The sequence below is a fragment of the Staurois parvus genome, unplaced genomic scaffold (genome assembly GCF_062004578.1).
Source record: "Staurois parvus isolate SC_StPar_1 unplaced genomic scaffold, SC_StPar_1.0 ptg001091l, whole genome shotgun sequence".
Taxonomy (NCBI): Eukaryota; Metazoa; Chordata; class Amphibia; order Anura; family Ranidae; genus Staurois; species Staurois parvus.
Window position 1 is genome coordinate 281190 of NW_028318887.1, and position 23160 is coordinate 304349.

At 41.1% G+C, this 23160-nt stretch overlaps 1 protein-coding gene and 1 long non-coding RNA gene across 2 annotated transcripts in view; one reads left to right on the forward strand and one right to left on the reverse strand.

Moving 5' to 3' along the window:
- The window catches only part of PACS1 (phosphofurin acidic cluster sorting protein 1), a 267815-nt gene extending 252520 nt beyond the window's left edge, over positions 1–15295 (reverse strand). Inside the window, exons 1-2 of the mRNA XM_089658767.1 lie at positions 15061–15295; positions 3864–3951 (exon numbers count right to left, since the gene is read on the reverse strand). Of these exons, the coding sequence (XP_089514893.1) occupies positions 3864–3951; positions 15061–15242 (270 nt within the window). The 5' untranslated portion in view covers positions 15243–15295. The remainder of the gene's footprint in view (positions 1–3863; positions 3952–15060) is intronic.
- A 194-nt stretch (positions 15296–15489) lies between these two features.
- On the forward strand, positions 15490–22672 carry LOC149440321 (uncharacterized). Its single transcript, XR_016307666.1, has 2 exons — positions 15490–15566; positions 21768–22672. It is a non-coding gene; the product is annotated as an uncharacterized LOC149440321 (long non-coding RNA).
- Positions 22673–23160: the final 488 nt, after the last annotated feature.

Sequence of the window (23160 nt, forward strand, 5' to 3'; positions counted from 1 at the left end):
CCTCTGCAACATCGCCAAAATATGCACGTTCCTAACCCCAGAAACCACTAAACAGCTCATCCACTCCCTCATCATATCACGACTCGACTACTGCAACTCCCTCCTCACTGGCCTGCCTCGCCGCTGGCTATCCCCGCTTCAGTCGATCCTGAATACGGCTGCCAGACTCATTCACCTTTCCAACCGCTCTGTCTCCGCCACCCCCCTCTGCCAATCCCTCCACTGGCTTCTGATTGCGCAACGGATCAAATTCAAAATCCTAATGCTGACGTACAAAGCTGTCCACCATACTGCCCCGAACTACATCACTGACCTAATATCCAAGTACCGCCCAGCACGCACACTCCGCTCCTCACAAGACCTCCTTCTCTCTAGTTCCCTGGTCTCCTCCTCCCATGCCCGCCTCCAGGACTTCTCCAGGGTGTCACCCATCCTCTGGAACTCCCTGCCCCAACCCATCAGATTATCACCTACTCTCCTCTCCTTTAGGCGCACCCTGAAAACCCATCTCTTCAGGGAAGCCTACCCCACCCCCTGCTAACTTGCCAACCTCCTCCACTCTTCCTACCACTCCATCCCCCACAGCTATCTCCTCCTGTGCCACCACCCCCACCCTCCTAGATTGTAAGCTCGAAAGAGCAGGGCCCTCGATCCCCTCATGTTTTGCATTGTATTGGTATTGTTCTGTCACATGTTCTGTCCCCCTTTGTAATGTACAGCGCTGAGCGAACTATTGGCGCTTTATAAATACTGTATAATAATAATAATAATAATAATAATATTTTGGACTTTGTCACCTTATTAGCACTATAGCCACCCTGAGTGGCTTTTCTCATATAATATACACTTGGTCACTTTATGGACTTATATTTATGATCACTACATAGGCATGATTGTCACTTTATACTCTGATTCTTAAAATGTCATTTTTATGATCACTATATAAGCACTATTGTCACTTTAAAATTGATATTATTTCTGCTGGTTTTGATTGACTTAGGCAGTCCGTTGAATATATTGCACTTTATTTCATTTCATTACCTTGATTTCAGTGCTGCACCTACTCTTTATATATTATTGATTTCAGGTTTTATTTGGTACCTTTTTCGGTATCACAGCAGCTTATTTGTAGCGCTCACTTTGCCTTTTATGAATCTATCTGGGGTACCCATGCTTACTACAGCTTCTCATGCCACTGCTGAGACCGTCCACAGCTGCTGAACATAGATACAACACTGCTTTTGCACACAGGATGTCGCGTTTAAGCAATATGCTCTCGACAACTTACCGCACAGTTTCATGCATATGAAAGATTTTAAGGAACATTTCTTCATGAATTACCCCTTTTTAAAAAAAAAAAAAAAAAAATGCTGTGCGTTATTTTACCGCATACTCAGATTCAGTAAAATATTGCATAGTGAATTGTATCCAATGTATCTCTCTCTCCATTCAGAGGGAAAAAAAAAAAACAGGGACGGGCTGCACAGTGACTGATCACTGCGGTAGCCAATCAGAGGCTGTCACAGCAATCAGGTGATCAGGAACTGGGACTCCTGGTTCCCAATTAGTTGGAGACCCAGGACGGTCAGCGAGAGCCCAGTCTCAAGCTTGACCCAGCACAAACATAAGAACACATACAGTATATGCGGCGCCCAGGTTTAACCCCTTCATGCCTAAGGGTAAAACAAATCTAAATGCCTAAGCACAATTCTGCAACGTTGACGTGTTAGTAAAACCGTACATATCGTCACAACTACTTTGTACATCCAGGTGGATTATACCTTGTTTTTTTCAGGACAAATTGGGCTTTCATTTGGTGGTAAATGGTCATGGATAGCTCCTAATTTTTTTTTATTATTAAAGGAAAACTGGGCCAAAATAGTAAAAAAAATCATTTTTTTAAATTTAACTGTGTGTTTCTTGTTACGACCATAACCTACCACCAAAGAACAACTCAAAATACATTCTCCAGTTCTTGACGATCGCAGCGATACCATATATGTGTATGTTATTTGTTGTTTGTACCCGTAGTACAGTCCAGAAACAACAGTGCGCATTTTGTTTTTGTCTTTTTTTTTTATATAAAACACACTGTCACTGACATTGACATTAACACTAACTGACACTGATACCAATTTTTTTTTTAAATCCTGACCTTTGACCCTGACCTTTGCCCTTGACCCTGACCTTTGACCCTGACCTTTGACCCAAACACTAACCCTGGTACTGAACTAGATCAAACCTTGATCTAGGTATTTTTCTTTATTTTTTCTTTTATTTTTTAATATTTATTTATCTTTTTTTTTTTTTTACAAACTTTTTTTTCTCTCTCTGTGTCAGGAGTTCGAGAGATACAATGTATCTCTCTTCTCCATTCATAGAGAGAGAGAAAACAAGGGGGCCGGGCTGCACAGTGATTGATCACTGTGATAGCCAATCAGAGGCTATCACAGCGATCACGTGACCCGGAATCGGGAGTCCCGGGTCCCGATCGTTAGAACGGGACCCGGGGCTCTCAGTGACACCGCGGTCTTGGTGCTGGGAGCGCGCCGAGAGGCGCGCTCCCAGCACAAAGACAGGTACGCAAATATGCGGCCCCACGGAAAAAAGCCCAGGTCCGTGAGGCCGCATATTTGTGTTACGTCGGCGTCAAGGGGTTAAAGTCCACCTCCTGGACACTACATACATGTTTTACCATGAACAATATACAGCCCTTACACAAGACTTTTTCAATGAACAATCCAGCATCACATTATCTATTAACAGCAGAAGGATTAGATTTAATAGAGGCTTGGACCTGCAAAACAAACAAAAAAAAAAAAGAAAGAAGAAGGAAGGAGGACACAGACCAGCCATTTACGTCTATGTTAAAAAAATAAGCACAAAAAGTATATCACCTGCACAGCACAATACGCCACAGAAAGGGGTGCTGGAAAAACACCTCCTCCAGAATTCCAGTGCACAGACGGACTTTACAGAGAGGTACAAGTAGCCCCATATGCCAGAGAGTCACATAAAAGCATTCTGCTCACCTGGGGGATGCTGATGCCATGAGAAACTGTCGCTGCCATAGCCATCGCCTCTGCTGATCCTTCCATAGCACAGAGGGCACACTGTAGAACACATGGCCTTAAATGCCAGTCCCAGATCTCCTGAACGTCAATGCACTGGGCTAGAACAGGAAGCATCAGCAGAGGCCTGCACCTACCCCTCTGCATTCCCGTGGTCAGAACTAACACCACACACCTGTCCCAAAATCCTGTCCTAACAGGATGCTGCATAATCTGCTACTGGCAATCTCCCACTGAAGTCTGAAGAGGAAGGCTCTGAAACAAATCCTACCCATAAAAAAGGAGAGTGCTTGCGGGTCCCAAAAACAAAGCAATTAAGAGAAACTGACCAGGAGCGGTGGTGAATGGAAGAAGCCACAAAAGGAAAAAACCCAAAAGGGAAGGGGAGTCACATACGATAGCAACCGAGAAAGTGCACCTCCCAAAGTTCTTGCATTGTTCCTGTGACACCAAAATGAAACCGTAAGTTTCTGTGAAGAGGAACCTCATTCTAAAGAGTGCAATATCGATACTTAAACATTTTGTATCTTAATGCAACAAATGCATTAAGGTAAAAAAATGTTAAGGCTTTAGAAATACTTTGACCATTGAGCCAATTATCTGATAGACCTGATAAGCCACCTAATAGCCAAATGAAGGAGCAAATACACAGCATGCAACAATGGTGCTAATTGCAAGGAAGTGGCTTAAAGTTGTCAGCCTCCAACACTTTTTTCTGGAAAAAAAAAAAAGAAACTAATGCAGGCAGTCACCACATCTAAGCTGCAATAAATTACAGGTATTTATAATTACCTGAAGTTTAACAGCAATAACAACAGAGGGCAAGTCTTTATCCAGGTCTTTTAGCATAACAAGTTTCTGCAAAGTCAAAGAAAACAACCTAGAAAGAAAAAAAATGAATTATTATTTAACAAGGTGAAAAATAGAATTGTCTATTTATCACAACTACCTTCCACTTCAACTCTGAGTCAGATCTCCCCTATACAGGAGTTTCTTCCCCATTAACGACAAGGTTACCCATTATCTTCGCCCCTTTTCTGAAAAGGTGAACTAACCCTTGAAACTGAAAGTTACGTTGGACTTTAAAGCGGTTGTAAAGGCTCAAGTTTTTTACCTTCATGCATTTTTAACCTTCTGTGTGCAGCAGTTTGCCCAGCCCCCCAATACTTACCTGAGCACCATTGCGATCCAGCGATGTCCATGAGAACCGCAGATATCATGGGTCTCTGCCTCCTCATTATCTGAAACAATGGGAGCCCTAGGCTCCTGCTGCTTTCAATCTCAGCCAGTAAGCCAATGAGGAGACAGAGGGGGCAGGGCCAAGCCATGGCTCAGTGTGTGTGGATGGACACATGGAACAGTGTGGGAGCGCGAACGCTCGGGTGCTCCCATAGCAAGCTACTTGCTCTGGGGGCACCCAACAGGAAGGAGGAGGCAGAGTGCCACGGGGGAAACGAGAAGGGGAGGATCTAGGCTGTTCTGTGCAAAACCACTGCATAGAGAAGGAAAGTATAACATGTATGTTATTTAAGCAAAAAAAAAAAAAAATAATGAACCTTTAGTATCGCTTTAGGGATTTTTTTTTTTTTTTTAAATGTATGAAGAGGGATTGAAGAAATATGTATATTACACAGCACTAGATCAATACACAATAGAAGTGATGCTATCAGTTTAGGCAGAGGGAATAAACAGTAAGAAAAGGGCTGAAATAGCTTTCCAAGAAACAAATACTACTCTAGGCTCTTTCCTGCGCTGCCCATGTGACCACAAGCTTAAGCATTCAGTTATGAGTTCTGCCTAAGGAACTGATCACATTCCAGGTTGACTGATCCTTTTTTTCGGCGAAAATCATGTGACTGAATGGTTTTTGGTTACATAAATTGTATAGAAGGAAACCTTGAGCAGTATTTTTTGATTGTAAACCCTCACCTTGTAAAGCAACCCATTTAATATAACCCTTTCGCTGCCAGGCATTTTTACCTGCAAAAGGTATGCCCAAGTGTTCTTTGCATTCCAGTCGACTGTCAAGTGCACTGTTCTGCAGGATCGGTGTAGCAGAAGGGGGACATAGGAGTGGTGGGGAAGGGGGGGGGTAGTTCCGCTGACAGCACTGCAGGGGAAGCAATGTCAATGGAGAGGCGGAAGGGTTCACATTTTAGGTGAATAGCTCCGATTTGCAGATTGCCACCCATGTGTGCAGCAGAGTCTTTTGAACATTTATACTATAATATCATGGTCACTGAAGTGACCATGAGCTTATTGCTGAAGGAGGAATGTCAGGTCCATACAGTATATGAACCTGGCCAACTGGTAGCAAAAATGAAAGGCAAAAACGTGTGTATAGATATAACATACATTATATATATATATATATATATATATATATATATATACACATATACATATACATATACACATACATACACACACACACACACACACATATATACATATACATACATATATACACACACACTTTTTTTTATAAGTGATCAGCTGCATAGAGAGCTGGGGGAGGAGAAACAGCAGTACACTGATCTCCTCAGTGAAAGGCTGTGTTGGTTGTTTGGGGGGGGTCTGATCATTGGAGGAGAGCAGGCTGAGTTCCCAGCATAGCTAGAGAACTGACCAGGATGTGTTCTTCCACTTAGTGTGGTCACTTTTTAAATGGAAAGCAGAGGGACTGGCAGGAACACCAGAGATTCCACACAAAGAAACAATATGAAGAGAACTGGATACTTTTTCATTCAAGCATATGGTACAGCAGGTAAATCAGGAATATGACATTTTGGTTTTACATATTCTTTAAAGCTCATCTCCAAGTTTCATCCCTTCTTAGGTCTGTGCACTCTAATTCTTCCCTATTGTTCTCCAAAGCCGAGTGATAATCATTTTTATGGTCAATGACATCATCAGTCCAGGCCATATCAAGGAGAGTTCTGCAGCGCTCCCTAGGTGACACCCCCTTGCGTATAATAGGTGAGCTTGAGAACTACATTTCCAATATTCCTTCAGCTCGCAGCACAGTGTGTATGTGGGTGGACTTTCGGTAGACCCAGAGAAGTGGATGATCCAGTAGGTATTGATAAAGCAACTGAACTGAAAACGGAACCAATACAGAGAGGGAAATTAGGGGACTGGTCACCCTGCAGTACATACAGTAAGCAGAGGTGTCCATTTCCCTGAAAAGAAAATCAGGAAAAGGAGGGGCTTACGGTCTCCAACAGCTGACTTTCTGCAAGAATTACAGAAGGAAGAAGAACATTAAAGCTGTACATGCACTAAAATACAAGGTCCATTTATTAGATGGGGGGCAACCTCTCCCTGTAAAAATTGCTGCACTGCATTATTTAAAAAATGTACCTGTAAGGAAAAATGCCAAGATTATATAATTTCCTTATACCTGTCTCCCAATTGCAGTGCTTGATTTCACTATCCTTCCGATTGCTGGGAAATGTAGAGTAGCTCAAATCACACAAGACGACACTCCAGTCCAGTGCAAGAGCATCTTCTACTGAGATTGGGCTGCTCTGCTTTACCCAGGATCTCACTGGAAACAGAGTGATACCACTCCCACCTTGGCACCGTGGGCTTTAATAGGTGAACACAGTAAAAGGTTTACTACACCAATATGAAAAGTGTTTTTTTGCCTGGAGATGTTTCAGCCTGTTACTATTTATTTACTTCAGTCAAGCTGTAATATGGATTTTTTTACGGTCTTTTTTTTTTTAGATTTTAAGGGCTGCTTCACACAAATTGCGGTAAGAGAGCGCACATTTTCAGCGCCGCAAAGAAACAAGCAAGTCGCGTTCATGAGTGTGCAGAACTGTGGCCAATAGAATACAATCATATCAGACACATGAATACCTTTTTACTGCGTTTGTCATGCTGAAAACTCCTGTAGGGGGAAAAATGTTTTTAAGCTACGCAGTGTGCATGAGACTTTATGGTGTGAGCCAGCTCGAAATTTCATACCATCATGAACTGCAACTTAATTCCAAATAAGTTTTGCTCAACATCACATGTATATTTATAGTATCTTTGTAGATTTTTTTTTTTTTATGAATCAAAAGTGAATTAACTTTGCAAGGGGAAAACGCAGTACAAAATCGGAGTACTACTTGTTTTACACAAACTAATTGTTTGGGCCTATTATTGTGGAAATCATAACTTTTCTACATACAAAACCAGTAAAGACTCAGGGCCTTAACACTATATACGGTGCAGTGCCCTGCAGCACAGTGCCCCTACTAAACAGAGGTCTCTTTAGGTAAAGGGAACTGCAGGCAACAAAGCAGCACAGAGCTGCCCACTGCCCGCTCCCTCTAGGGAATGTCTGTCCAGGAACTCATCGAAGGCTAGGCAGAGGAAGGAGGCAGCTTCTCCCAGCTTAGTCCCCTTCTGGTAAGCATCTGTACAGAATCAGAGGGAGTTAGCTCGATGTGCAAATCAATGGCTGATTCTCTTCAACACAGGCACACTATGTTGTTTATTTGATGCATGTCCAATGCACATTACAAACATGCCAAAAAAATGGTCAGAGAAACAATAGTATATTGGGCACCTAAAGTGCACCTGTGTCCAGACTATGGACATACACTATTTGCATATTGCTAACAAGCAGATTCTCAAAGATCACAAAAAGGCTCTAGTCAGGTTTCAGTTGGATGTTTACATTATAGTGCTGCCATCCTGGCAAGAACAGCTTCCATAGAAAAAAATCTAAGATTTCAATTCTTTCTGTTGTAACATTTGAAAATTAATATCCTCACAAAGTTTGTAGATACAGAGATGAATGAGGGTTTATTTTAAAGTACTTTACTGCTTGTTCAGGATATGAAAATACTTTCATGTGCATGATCTGGGCACAGGTTCACTTTAAAGTAGTTCTAAACCCTAACTGGATGGCAGCTTGCTAAAGCACTGCAGTTTTTTTTAAACACAATCTGGTTTTTAGCTTTGTAGATGCTTCAGGGGTGGACTAACCATTTGGAAACTCGGGCACCGCCCGAGGGCCCCATGAGATGCTCCTGGTACCTTTTTCATAGGCTTTTTTGAGTTTGGGAAAGGACACAGGGCCCCATGATCCCCTATTGCCCAGGGGGCCCCATGAGTTGTCAGTCCGCCCCTGAGATGCTTAGTACTACTTCAGCCCTTTTAACCACTTTTTGCCTACATTGATTCACCGACACCTTTGGACGAACATCATTGCTCTGGACCAGCTTTCTGATAGTGACAACAGTGGACCAATCCTGTGCAATGTGTGTCAGACAGCTGCTTGTAGTCTTTACAAGGGGCGCATTTGACAGAGTGACAACATGGGAGCACAATTAGGAGACAACTGCCAATCCATAGTAGGAGGTACCTGAACAAAGGCTTTCATGGCAGGATTATCAGGTATATTTTGAGAGAGCATTCATACTGGGGCTGGTTAAAATGAATCGCACCCAAGATCAGTTTTCCCACCTCCTCTGCTGGTCTGCACTCACACTGAAATATTAAGGAGGTGTTCCTGGGCACAATCCCTTGCTAAGAAGACTAGCGATCCCTGTTTCAATACACAGTCCTCTACAGAGAGAACTGTGCGCCATCATGGTTTGCACTCATATTGAAGCAAACCATACCGGATCACAAGTAAACCACTGAGCTGATTCCAGGTGCAGTTTGTGGCACTAACACTACACAAACTGGCCCAAGGGGCTGGACCACTCCTGGGAACCGGTTCAAAGTGCTAGTGTAGTGTGACTGCACCCTTAATGAGAGCTACGTAAATAAAATGACTGAATTTCACTTCTGAAATTACAATAACCTCTTAAATGAGACTTTAATAATTGTGTTTTATCTGCTTTAAAGCTACTGCTTGCTGTAAACCAAATGCAAAAGGTTCACTGGGACAAGTTTTAAGAGGCTAAAAAAAAAAAAAAAAAATTTCAGCAATTAAAAAAATAATAATAATTCTTTTACTTAAATAAAGGAATGCGCTAAAACCACAAACTATTCCTAATTTAGTGTAGAAACATTAGTGCAAAACATATATATATCTATTCTCAATTAATATAAAAAAATATCAAAATTATGTGCAAAACTATTTTTTAGTGCATAAGTAATTTAAATAATTAAATTTGTGAATATAAAAAAAATGTCCAATTCTGAATTTCTTCAAATGTCCAAACAAATCCTTTTCAAATTCAGGTGCTCTCAAAGAAATTGTGCCAAAATCCACCACCAAAATTAAAATTGGGTAACTCACCAGAGCTCCATGCTGATCAATCTCTAGATCAGCAAAAAACGCTTTTTGCTCTGGGAGCAGATGTAATGAATCAACTTCTCAGGTGTGATGATCAATAGCTACACAATCATCCATAAGGTAGGTATCCACCACTCAATATAATGGTTCCAGGAGCATTATATCACTCTCTCTTTTTATATCTCTCCACCGAGGTCATGTTTGGGAATGAGAGAGAAAATCATGGTGCAGCCAGTTTTTTTATAAAAGTATCCAACAATTTAATAAAGATTTACACTCACAAAAAGGGTGTCTTCACCGACACCAGTATAACAGCATAAAACAGCAAATGGTATAACAGTCTCCTGTTCCCCGTACACTCACTACAGCGCTCGTGACTTAATTTTCTCCACAAACGTCAGCATCCAGCAAGCCCATGCTGACGTTTGTGGAGAAAATTAAGTCACGAGCGCTGTAGTGAGTGTACGGGGAACAAGAGACTGTTATACCATTTGCTGTTTTATGCTGTTATACTGGTGTCGGTGAAGACACCCTTTTTGTGAGTGTAAATCTTTATTAAATTGTTGGATACTTTTATAAAAAAACTGGCTGCACCATGATTTTCTCTTTCATTCCCAAACATGACCTCGGTGGAGAGATATAAAAAGAGAGAGTGATATAATGCTCCTGGAACCATTATATTGAGTGGTGGATACCTACCTTATGGATGATTGTGTAGCTATTGATCATCACACCTGAGAAGTTGATTCATTACATCTGCTCCCAGAGCAAAAAGCGTTTTTTGCTGATCTAGAGATTGATCAGCATGGAGCTCTGGTGAGTTACCCAACTTTACTTTTGGTGGTGGATTTTGGCACAATTTCTTTGAGAGCACCTGAATTTGAAAAGGATTTGTTTGGACATTTGAAGAAATTCAGAATTGGACATTTTTTTTTATATTCACAAATTTAATTATTTAAATTACTTATGCACTAAAAAATAGTTTTGCACATAATTTAGATTTTTTATATATTAATTGAGAATAGATATATATATATCTTTTGCACTAATGTTTCTACACTAAATTAGGAATAGTTTGTGGTTTTAGCGCATTCCTTTATTTAAGTTATAGCACTAAGAAATTTATTTGGTTTCTTTGAGGTGGAATTGCTGCTTTAAAGTATTAAGGGTGTGGCGCTTTTATTACACTTGTGATAATAATTCTTTTAGGCTGAGCATGAATAATATGTGATATACACTTCTACAGACTTATTACAAAGCAAGGCCTATAGGCAGGAGGTATGTCAAGCTTGCCTTTTGTCAGGTTTAAAGTGGTTGTAAACCCTTACATATGCCCAGTGAACTGACTAGCCTCAGGTGATTAAAAATTCTCCTACTTAGGCTGTACTTGTTTATCTGCAGCCCTTTCTTCTCTATAGCTATTCAAACTGAACAATTTACAAAGCAATTTCTTACCTTCAGGAGACAGGGATCTGGTATCACACTGAACAGCATACAGCAGAGAGCTGAGTGTAATCTGAGACCTGAGTGGAGGGAAAGGACACACCCTCCTCTATACAGTCTCATTAGGGAAACATGCACAGCTGAGGCTGTCAATCACCTGCTGTGTGCTGGAGGGAGGCACGGCTGTCTCCAGGATTCTATGGTGTCCCCATAGACTGTCAGATATGACCTGTGCAGATAACAGAGGAATGAGAGAGCAGAAATAATCCACACTAGGTGTTTGGATAGAACAAGTACGCACTACAGAAGAATATGCTTTGTTCATTTCAGAGGTTTACAACCACTTTAATGTTTTTTCAGATATCCTGTATTTTGAAATTCTAGGTTAACAAAATTACATCACATATAAATCTGGTATGTAGATTGCTCTGTTGACCACACAAAAACACTTCATAAGCATCAGCCATTCAAAAAGAAAAAAATATATATATATTTTACAAATGTGAAAATTAAAATGCATCTAAAGCCATTATATGTTATTCGTGTTGGATAGAGTAGTAAAGGGTTAGTATAGCACCCTTTTCAGGCTTTTATTGCAAGATATAAATGGAGCTAACAGGACAAGCAGCATAAATACATAAAAATCCAACTGAAACTGAGTTCCAGCATTTTTGTGTTTATTAAAAGTCAGCAGCTACAAAAACTGTAGCTGCTAACTTTTAATAAAACACACACTTACCTATCCCAGGATCCAGCGATGTGCTCACCCGTGCTGTGCCTTCTTTCCACAGTGCTGGCATCTCAACTGTGGGCACCAGGCTGTAACAGCTTGTGGCTTCGCAAACTGAGCCGGAAGTGGGAGTGGGTACCTGTCAAATAGAGCTTCATGCTCAATCGTTAGGCCCTGAGGAGTCTTATCTGTTAACTCAGTGAGTTGACAATTGTATTTTATTAAAGTGAATGGTTTTAATGCTACACTTGGTGAGCGTCCCCATTTCAGGCTTTTATTGCAGTATGTGTCCCTACTGGGGGGGAGCCACTATCTCTTTTTACAGATGACCACTGTCCACAAATAAAAAAAAAATGTCTTCTCACTTTTTGTTATGTTTCTTAGGACAAGAAGTAATGTAAATCCCCCACTGACACGGACAGCAAAAAAAAAAAAAAAAAAAGAAAGAAATATGCCCTATACAATTTGAAGCTGACTCCACTACATGACTTTTTAAAGATCCGGGCTCCATCATGGTCATCCATTTGAACTGGCCAGTGAGCCAATAACCTGCAGACTAAGGCAGGTCCCAAAACCTTTCACAAGCATCTTTCACAACATATCAGTAATAGTAGCAGCCACATTTGTACATTCACAAATTCCAATTAAAATCCAAAAATAAAATGACCCTTGAAGCTGAACTTGGGGAGTTTTGTGAAAATTAAGCTTACAGTTGGGGGGCCCTGCACTGCAAGGGTTAAATGTTCATTACACCTAGAGGTAGAGGAATAAAATAGAATACTTGCCTTATTTCTTGCTCTGACAGGCTTCCACACTGAGCAATTGGGATCCTAAAGCCTCTTTTCTTCAGTGCTCTGGACAGCAGTCGCACTCTGACAACGTCTTGTACAATGTAGAACCAGCAGTCCTGCATTGTACATGATGACAGCAAGGACCCACCCACAACCTGGAGCACCATAAAAAAAAAAGAAAAGCGCCGAAAGCCTACTGAAATGAGAAATGTAATATAGCCTGTTTACGCTGTGTCATTGCAAAGCATTATAACACAGGTACACATATATCTAATTATTGATGAGCTTGGGTGTGTTCAGACTAGGATGCAAATCAACACGTGCAAACCCATCAGGGAGTTGTTGTCAGTACAAGCCAATTATCTGTGGTTGGGGCATTCCCCGCTCTGCAGCCGCCCATAAACAGGGGGCGTGTATACAAGCAACTGCAGGCCGAGGAAAGCCTCAGCTGCATGGCCTGTACACGTAGGTTTGGACCCTAGTCCAGGCATCTCTGGCCCTCATGTCAAATATATCTCTGCACTGTTTTGAAATGCAATTTTCTAAAATATGACCTGTATTATTTTTTTTCTGTTTAAGGACTCATTCACATGGGCATATGCATATTTTCTGCATGGAATGCAGGTTCTCGTTGGCAGAGTTAGCAGAAGATCCTGCATAAAATATGTGCCTAAAGCACTTATGTTTAGAAGCAGTCATGTGTGAAGTCTGCAGATTTGTGCGCCACTGGATGCAGCTGAGCCCGACTTTTGTTTGTGTGCGGCTAAGCGCAGCACACATTTTCATATGTAGGGCTCATTCAAAAAAGGCATACGCATAGTTTCTGCATAAAATAAGGGTTCCTGCTGGCAGAACTAAAAGATCCTGTGTAAAGTATGCACCTAAAGTACTTGTGGTTATGTGTGTACATGCGTAAATTCTGAAAAACTTTGCTTGTAAAAATCTACAACATCCTACTTTTTTGTGCATGGCTAATCACAGCACACATTTTTGTATGCAGACGCAGCTGTATATATTGGCTGTCACATAAGTGGAAAGCTTCCGACAACAAGTAGCAATTGGGATATTTCCATGAGGCACCAGTAAATGTGCCAGGAGCGCGCACTCTCTGCACATCCTTTGCTTACATCGGGCACGCAAATATGCGGCCCCTCTGTGCCAAGGCCCAGCCACCCACAGGCTGCATATTTGTGTGTGCTGTGCGCCAAAGAGTTAAAACATTGTGAGGTATGTGGAATAGTGTGATAATGCATTATAGCTCCTTGAAAGACACAAAGAAAAGGAATTAAAAGTGACGTAAACCAGCCAAAATAAAAATGCTGAGCTCTCAGAAGCCATCTGACATAACGGGCTAGTAAAAACAGAATAGGCCTCATGCACACACAGCTTTAAAAAAAACATCGCTTTTACAGACATTTGGCATTTTTTTTTTTTTTTTTTAAGCCTATAAAAAGCACCTCTGTAAGCAGATGTATTCATTAACACATAGGTGTTTACAGGCATATTAGAAGAGGAGCGTTTACAGGCTGAAAAAAAAAAAAAAAAAACAGTATCAAAAGTGCATTCAGCGAGAAGTTTTTGAACAGAAAAAAAAAAAAAAAAAAAAAAAGCTTGCTGTACCTAAACACTAGACACAGTTGAGTGCTAAAAGATACGTTGACTTTTTATAGAAAAAATAATAAATGTAGATCTTTTTGCAGGTAGAAAAACGTGCACGTGTTTTTTGCACTGGGACCTGTAAAGCATTGCATCCATGAACAGCAGCAAACTCTCTGCTTGTACAAGGTACAAGAAGGCAGTTACTGAATGGCAGGAAGAATCAATAGCCTACAAAGAGCACTCACCTGTGCCCTCACAGTTCATAGAGAACTACAACCCAGTGGCTGACTGTAGTTGTAGTTCATTTATTCACAGAACTCAGTGAAAGAATGACGCAAAGTTTTTAAATTGTGACAGAGGGTGCAGGGAGAGGATCCCCCGTCCACTGTCACAGGGAAGTGGGAATCAGAGGAGAGATGGCAGGAGCTGGTACATGTTACAACCTAAATACAGATGGAACATGTTCCAAAGGTGAACTTAGCCTTTAATGCATTCCAGTTGCCAGACTAAATTATTATTAGCCAATGGAATCCATCAATGCTAAAACACTTGATGCATAAAAATACGTGTGCAATATGCGGCTTCAGGCATGTTCTTTGAAGCAGCTTCTCTCTTGCCTGGAGTTCAGAGGAGAAAAGCAAACGTCCTCTGTACTTGAGGCCATATGAGCACATGACGGCAGACTTACCTTGTAAACATTCCCTTCCAGCGCTTCTATTTCCTTCGGATTTTGAGTCTTCTGACTCTTGATTGGCCAGGTTGGGATGAAGTAACTCCAACACATGCACCCGGCAGTTACATTGTGTCCACACACAACACCAGGGCTGTACACTGCACACACATGGATCAATGTAAACAAAACACTGACAGGCAAGGCAGAGAGAAGCAGTTATGACACAAGACATCTAGGGGGAGTCTCTGCCATCACAAGACTCTACTGCCCAGTAGGTTTTAGAAATGTGACAGCTTTCACTTTAACCCTTGCAGTGCTGCAGCTCTGCATAGATACTGTTTACAACCCTCCCCCCTAGTTCAGATCCAACCCCTCCATGCAATAACACACTTGTCATCATGCTTCCACCTCTGCCAAAAACCACAAACCCTCCTTAATCACATTGAACTCTACAAATTGCCCCAACAGGTGTGAATGACATCATCATAAACGTGGTTACGTCACACCTGGGTACGCAAGCTGAACTGCCTCTGTCTGTCTCCCAGGTCGCATATAAGTTCATGCGGACGGGACCTCCTGTGGCCGGGGAGGGGCTACTAACAGGCACGTCGCCACCTAAGGCGGAACCCCCAGGCGCCGCGATGACGGTGGCCCCCAAGGGCCCCGTAGGCACAGGGCGCTCAGACATGGCGAAGACACCAAAGGAGATTGAGGTGACGACCAATCACAGGAGGAGGAGGAGTACTCGTGACGGAATAAGGCGTAGCCAATCACCGAGCAGCGGCGCTCGCAGCATGCGCTTTTTACTTTCTTCCACCAATTAGCGGCGCTTACGGGCGAGGCTTACTTCCGTGACATCGGATTTGCTTGGACCAATGAACGCAGAGTACCTGCGGTAGGCAGCTGCAGACTAGAAACGCCTACAATGGGCGGGGTAAGAATGGTATAAAGTGAGATGGTATAAATGGAAGACGGGGAGGAAACGGAGCACGGTTGGTTCGCTCGCTCGAATGTATGTGAAGCAGGCAGGGCTTCCCTCAGTCTAATGACAACCTCTTCAGCGCTAGAGCCATTTTTCCACACATGTAAACATCCGCATTTTGGGCCATAAGATTACCTAACCCCACAAAACATATATATTTTATGAACGCAAGGGCACTAATAGGTGGCACTGATAGGCAGCACTGGTGGGCACTGATAGGTGGCAGTGTAAGGCAGCTGTGATGGGCACTGATATGTGGCATTGATGGGCACTTGCAGGAGAGGACTGCTGATAACCGACATTTCCTATTTATGTGATCAGCTGTGATTGCACACAGCTGACCACATGTCAGAGCCGAGGTCATCAGCTCTTTACAGTGATTGGTGATCTGCTGTGTCCTGGGGGACAGAGCGCACCGCAGATCGGCACGTCCTAGAGTGGGTGGATGTCATATGACGTTCTCAAGAGAACCGCTGCCCTCCCGTCATTACCGTAAATGGCGGGAAGGAGGCGGTTAGAGTGGAACTTTAGTCAGAAAATGAGGTCCTGCTTGATCACTTCAGGCTGGCACCTTTTGCAGCTATAGCTGTGTAAAACATTTGAAATCAGTTGCTATACTGTTTAAAATCTAATAACACACTGTCTTGCCATGCTTTGCATATGCTCACTTCTCTTTGTTTAGGCACTGTGCCAAAAATCAGAACCACTAATGCAGGCCATAGATGGGTCCAAAATCGGCCAATTTTTCGGCCGAAAATAAAATCGTCCGATTTTCGGATCATTAGTGGACTAATTGGCCGTTTTTCGGTATTTTGGCAGATTTTTTTATCGGTAAAGTTGGAAAAAAATCGGCCGATTTTGCCGATCGGCCGGTTTTCGCGGCAATGATGGGCAAATCGGCCGATCTTTTTACCGATAAAAAAATCTGCGCATGAGCAGTGACCTGCAAGAGGAAGACAAAAAGAAGAAGAAAAAAGAAGAGGATGAAGAAGAAGAGGATGAAGAAGAAGAGGAGGAAGAAGAGGATGAAGAAGATGAGGATGAAGAAGAGGATGAAGAAGAAGAGGAAGAAGAAGAGGATGAAGAAGAAGAGGAATTCCAGTCCGGCAAAAAGTGTCCCTGCAGAGAGCTCCGCTATTTCTTTGACAGTTCCTTGACATTTATAGCGGTCGCAACAATGTATCTATTTGTTTCCGAATAAAAACATCTGTATCCTAAATGGAAGAAACAGGAGTAGTGCTGGAGGCAATTTACAGCACACACTAATTTTGGTAGCATGATTATTAATGTGGAATGTATGTTCCTTGTTAAAGAACATTTTTTTTAATCAAGTTGTTATGGGTAAAGTTCCACTTTAAAAAGGATCTTTAAGCACACAAAATGAAACTTAATATGCTAAACACTTCACTCTGTATGAAAATAAAAAATACTAGCCCATGGAGTTCAGCATTGCCTTTCTTGCAGGCCAGGTTCTCCTTCCTCTGCTCTGTTACCAAACCGCCATCTTGAAACTTATGATGTGTTTTTTTCCCATAGACCTGTCAGTGACCTATGGCATATCTGCACATATGCCAGATTTACACTAGCAGACCTTGTCTATAGGAAAATACCCACATGTGTGTCTGAGCATGTGCAAGATTTTGCAAACTCTCTCCTAGGATCAGGGACATAGACATTTCAAGAGGCAGCAGATGGTCAAATACATTATCCTGGCTTAGATGAGGTATTTACTTTAAATAAAATAAAATTCTAGAAAATTCTAAAATAGGAGAGAGTAGAGAGGACATTATTTAAAAGGGTAAAGGTTGCTTAACATAAAATAATACATAACTGATAATTGGTGCAGCACTATATATGCATTAATATAGAAATTGATGATAGTGCATTAGAAATATAACAAAAATTGTGAATAAGTCCTTTTCCTTTAATAGATAAATCAATCCTTACGTAGTGACACCTTGTGCTCCAATAAAATAACGTGCTAAAATCGCCACCACGAGATGTCTGCTCACCTCCACAATATGACCTCACATAATTATGCTTGATCAATATACGCTTTTCATCCCTTTAACTGACGTTGTAAATCTCCTATGTGAAAAAACCTTCACAGATTCCGTGGAAATCTTTCCCATAAAGCACTCCACCTCATACAAATAGACTAACATAGTGCTTTATCCTTATAAAACTTTTATTCCCTCCTTAAAACATATCAAATTTGCACTCACATGTATTAGGTGCCCAATCACACCAGATATAAACAGCATGCAATAGTGAAAGAGAGAATCAGCGGTCCTGTGCAATGCCATATCCACTGCTAATTCAGTGGCCACATTCGCTACCCAGTAGAGCATCATGGTGTCATCCAAGGCCCCACTCCAACGCGTTTCATTATTGCACATGTGGCTTCCTCTGGGGAAGATAGGTTTTTGAAAAATAATACATTTTTTTTTGGGGGGGGGGGGGGCAAGAGCTAAGCTTTCTTTTAGTTTGCCAATACTGTTTTGCAAAAATTCTTTCATTTTCTTTGGAAATTATTGACAAAAATATGTAACCAATGACCCGTGTAAAGCTGGGCATACACGCACATATTTCTCCTTCCACACTTAACAGTGCAGATGGACAAATCTCCCCTGATGACTATTGTATTCTAAACCAATTAAAGTGTAGTGCAACCTTAAATAAAAGATGTGCAATCAAAAATACATAAACTTATCACATTTTAAAAAAAAGTCCCAAAAAGATGATAGTAGCAGTCTGACATCCCAGTGTGGCTTCTGACAGCAGTGCAAGAATGAATCTCTCTTGAAACTCCAATGCATCCATAATCCCACTAAAACACCAGTGCTCTCCACGATGTGACAATGCAATGTTTGACCTCTTTCCATAAAATGAGATCAAACAGCATTTTTTCATCCTCTCCTAGTGCTGATGCATGGAAAAGAACAGGTCTACAATGAAAATGTATCATCATTTCCGGTATGCCTTGAATGTAACTTTTTTTTTTAAACTGTTAAAGCAATGGGTTTAGTTATGTCTTAAACAACAAAACCCATCAATTTCCCAAAACAGTTAGGGCTCATTCACACCATGGTGCAGAGACAACAGTTTTTCTTCATGTGTTCTGCTAGGGCACAATGAAATCCTGTTCACACCACAACACTGGTATTATGTTCAGACTTTTTCTGCACAGGAATCTGCAATGTGTATAAAACTCATTGAAGTGTGCATGAAAACTGATGTCTCCACAAGTGAAATCTGTGTCAATTTCCATTGGTTTTACTGCACATATGGTGTCAATTCAAGGTTTGCCTTGAATGATAACTATCACAGTTGCTTTTACTCTCAACCAAATTGTCAGCCCATCAAATGTTTGGTGTCATAGCTGATCACATGTGCAGCATCATAGCAACTGCCGATCAAACAGTGGCTAAGATGGCAGCTTTCTTGGATGGAAAGGCTAGGATGGTTTAGTTCCTCTATAACACTGTCAGATATGCTTGCAATATTCAGTTTGTATTCATTTATGTAAGAAATGTATTCCAAAAGAAAACACAACTTGCTGTAACTTCTTAAAGTGTAAATGTGGCCAAAATGAAAAATAACATATAAGATACAGTCTATCAGTAGCATTAACACAGCAGTCTTTGTTTTTCTGAATCCCCCTGAAATATACCTGGGGATCCTGCCAGTAGTGTTTGTTGTTTTTTTCAACTTCTTTTAACCACTTAAGGACTGCCCTATAGAAGATATACTGCTACAGGGTGGCACCTGTGTGCATAATCACGTATATATACGTAATTTTGCATTTCTGGGTAGGGGGCACACGCACGCCCTACCCGCGCAGCCATTCGCGGCCAGGGATGTCAATCACCGGGTCCCGACCGGTAATTACCCGCCAGCGCCCAGTGATTACCGAGTATCTCCGACGGCGAGGAAGATTGTATTGTTTACAAACAATCTTCCACCCTGTTAGCTCGAGCACACTGCTTGGGATGTGCACAGTACAGCCATCCCGATCAGTGTGCTTACAGTGAAGCACACACCCCCGCCCCCTAGGAAAACACTCCCAGCACACAGTTAACCCTTTGATCACCCCTCACATTAACCCTTTCCTGCCCAGTGTCATTAGTACAGTGTCAGTGCTTTTTTTTAGCACTGATCACTGTATTGATGTCACTGGGGTGTCAGTGACCCCAAGTTAGTTCCCCCCAGTGTCAGAATGTCCACTGCAGTCCCGCTAAAAGTCACTGATCGCTGCCATTACTAGTAGAAAAAAAAATCCCATTATCTATACTGCCATTTGTAAATGCTATAACTTTCACATAAACCAATTAATTTACATGTATTGAGATTTTTTTTTTAGCAAAGACATGTAGCAGAATACATTTTGGCCTAAATTTATGATGAAATTAGATTTTTTAAGTTTTTTTACTGGACATGTTTAATAGCAAAAAGTCCAAAATATAGTTTTTTTCTCAAAATTGTCAGTCTTTATTTGCTTATAGGGCAAAAAATAAAAAATGTACAGGCGATCAAATACCACCAAAAGAAAGCTCAATTCATGGGAAAAAAAAGGACGTAAATTTCATTTGGGTGTAGCGTTGCATGACCGTGCAATTGTCAGTTAACTACTTCCCGTCCGGCCTATGTACATAATGCCAGAGGAGAGCAGTGCTGGAGTGGGTTGCCATTCATAAATGGCTGCTGCATTTACAGCCTGTGCGCACTCCCTGGGAGCACGCGGCACCGCAATCCAGTGTCCGCTGTGCCCAGAGGACACCGATAGTTGTACGGGACCTCTGTGTGAGGTCCTAATCATGTGATTGGCCATTCAGTGATCACATGAATAGTAGTAAACAAGATGTCACTTCCTGACATCATTGCTGACTCCTTGTGAAATCTGTGAATGATCACAGAGGTCACATGGTACAAGGCTATTCACAACAGCCTTGTACCATGTGACAAGCTGTGACCAATCACAGTTCTCACAGTATTTCTCAATGGCTGCAAGAATGCAGCCAGAGAGAAGGAGAAATGATTGCTTTTACAGCCTTTATGGGTGTAAAAGCAATTAGTGTATATAAACAAAAATCTTCATTACGCCCCACAAGTAGTACAGTGTCACTATGGTGACACTGTACTGCTAGGGTTACAGTATATTAAAAAAAAACATAAATAATAATATAAAAAAGTAATACAAATGTAAAAAAAAAAATATTTTTTAAATTATAATGTTTGGTTATAAACTAATTTGGGTTATTTTTTTTACTAAAAAGATAACTGAATACATTTTGGCAAAGATTTATGAAGAAAGATTATGTATTTGCAAAATTTTATAAGAAATATATATTTTTTCAAAATTTTGGGACTTTTTCATTTATATAGCAGAAAGAAAAATCCCAGTGGTGACTAAATACCACCAAAATAAAGTTTTATCTGTCTCAAAAAAATGCTAAAAAATTAATATGGGTACAGTGTTGCATGACTGCGCAATTGTCATTCAAGGTGTAATGGCACTGAAAGCTGAAAATTGGCCTGGACAGGAAGGGGGTAAAAGTGTTCGGACTTGAAGTGGTTAAAGTAACACAGCGCCATAACGCAAAACATGGCCTGGTCATGAAGAGGAGTAAATCCTCAGGAGGGCAAGTGGTGAACAGCCCAAGCTCTCCAGCAAAGATGGCAGTTAGAGTGCCTATGATGGTTAGCTAAATTATTTATGTAAAACTTTTATCCCTAAAGGAAATTGACTATTGCTGTAACTGCTTAAAAGTGTTAGCTGGAGTTTACATTGTTATTAAATCAATAATATGCCATCACTACAAACCCCAAAAGTGCCAAGTGAACTTAATAAATAAAATCAGAAATGAACAGTGATATATATTCCCCAACCCAACCAATCACTGTTAATTATTGATTTTATTTATTATATGCACTTAGCACTTTTAGGGTTTCTAGTGCTGGTATATTTATTGATTTTGCAAACAAACAAAGGATTTCCCAACAACACTTAACAGCCAGCCTGGTATTGATTTGCTTTTCATTATCCATGGGGATGAGGTGTTTCCAGCTGCTTGGTGGATAGGTTTTGGTAAAACTATGAATATGAAGTTTTTCTGTGAATTGTTAGTCACTAATGTAAAGTCCATCTAAAATCTACTAGTCCCTCCAAAAATAACTTCTTCACTGATTGACAGTGCTGCACTGTTTTAAAGATATTCACATGTTTTGCAGGCAGTGATGTCACCATTGCATGTACACTACGCTCTGAATTGAGGACACACTGAATGTTCTGTGAATCCAGAAGGAAGACGTGAAGATGGAAGACCTGACAGAATAACCACCTCTCCTTCAATGGTCCAAATTCCCCCCTCCGGCATCTTCTAGGAAGGCTGCAAGCAGTCCTATTAACATCTATTGGGATGCAGCAGCTGCATGGACACAGTCACTGGTCTCACTGTCTGCTGTTAGTTCTGCAGACCGGCAGCCCGCACTAGCAAAGCGATGTACCTGTATGTCGCTGCTTCTTTCCAGGTTTCAGACATGCGTCCCTGACTACATACTCATGCTGTGATTGAACACAGTGGGAGCCTGTCAGCAAATCCCAGCCAATGATACATGGTTGGAACTTGCTCATAAGCTGTGTACAATCATTCCTGTTTGTAGGGACGAGAAACTAAGAGATCATTAGTAAAAAGCAGTACACTTTACACATATTACACATAGGCACACAATTAAACCCTAGATGTTAACCACTTCCCAGCTAGTGTCATTAGTACTGTGACAGTGCATAGTATTATCACTGATCATTGTATTAATGTCAGTGGGGATGTCAGTGGCAGTTAGCTCCCCCCAGCGTCAGTTAGGGTCAGATTGCCTGCCGCAGTCCCATTATAAGTTGCTGATCACTGCCATTAGTAGTATTAAAAAAAAAATCCAGTATACACTGTATACTATAGTTTGAAGGTGATATAACTTTCACGCAAACCAGTCAATATACACTTATTGGGATTTTTTTCATCAATGACGTGGCATTATACATTTTGGACAAAATGTATTAAAAAATTAGATTTAAAAAAAAATGTTATTGGATATGTTTTGTAGCAGAAAGTAAAAAATATTGTTTTTTTTTCCCAAAATATTTGGTCTTTTTTTGTTTATATCGCAAAATATTAAAAACCGAGTGGTGATCAAATACCACCAAAAGAAAGCTCTATTTGGCTGAAACAAATGATATAAATTTCGTTTGCATATAGCATTGCATGACCATGCAATTACCAGTTAAAGTAGAGCAGTAACAGCAAAAATGGCCTTGTCATGAAGGGGGTAAAATCTTACAGAGCTCAAGTAGTTGTTTCATATAGTTCAGGTGGGTGAAAGCGAACCTTGTCTGGGTATAATGTCTGAATCAATGTATCAGAATCAAACAATTTTTTGTATCTTTCCCCGCATTAAAGTAGTTAATGAAATAGTGCTCAGGGAACAATACAATGTCTCTTCATAGAGTTGCCACTGAAACACACACTGCTTCATGAGCCAAGGGGATGCACTCCTACTCAGTCTGATTAGACTTCATTCCAAGTCTGCCCCTGCTTGATATTAATTCCTCCATTTTGACAGTTAGGCC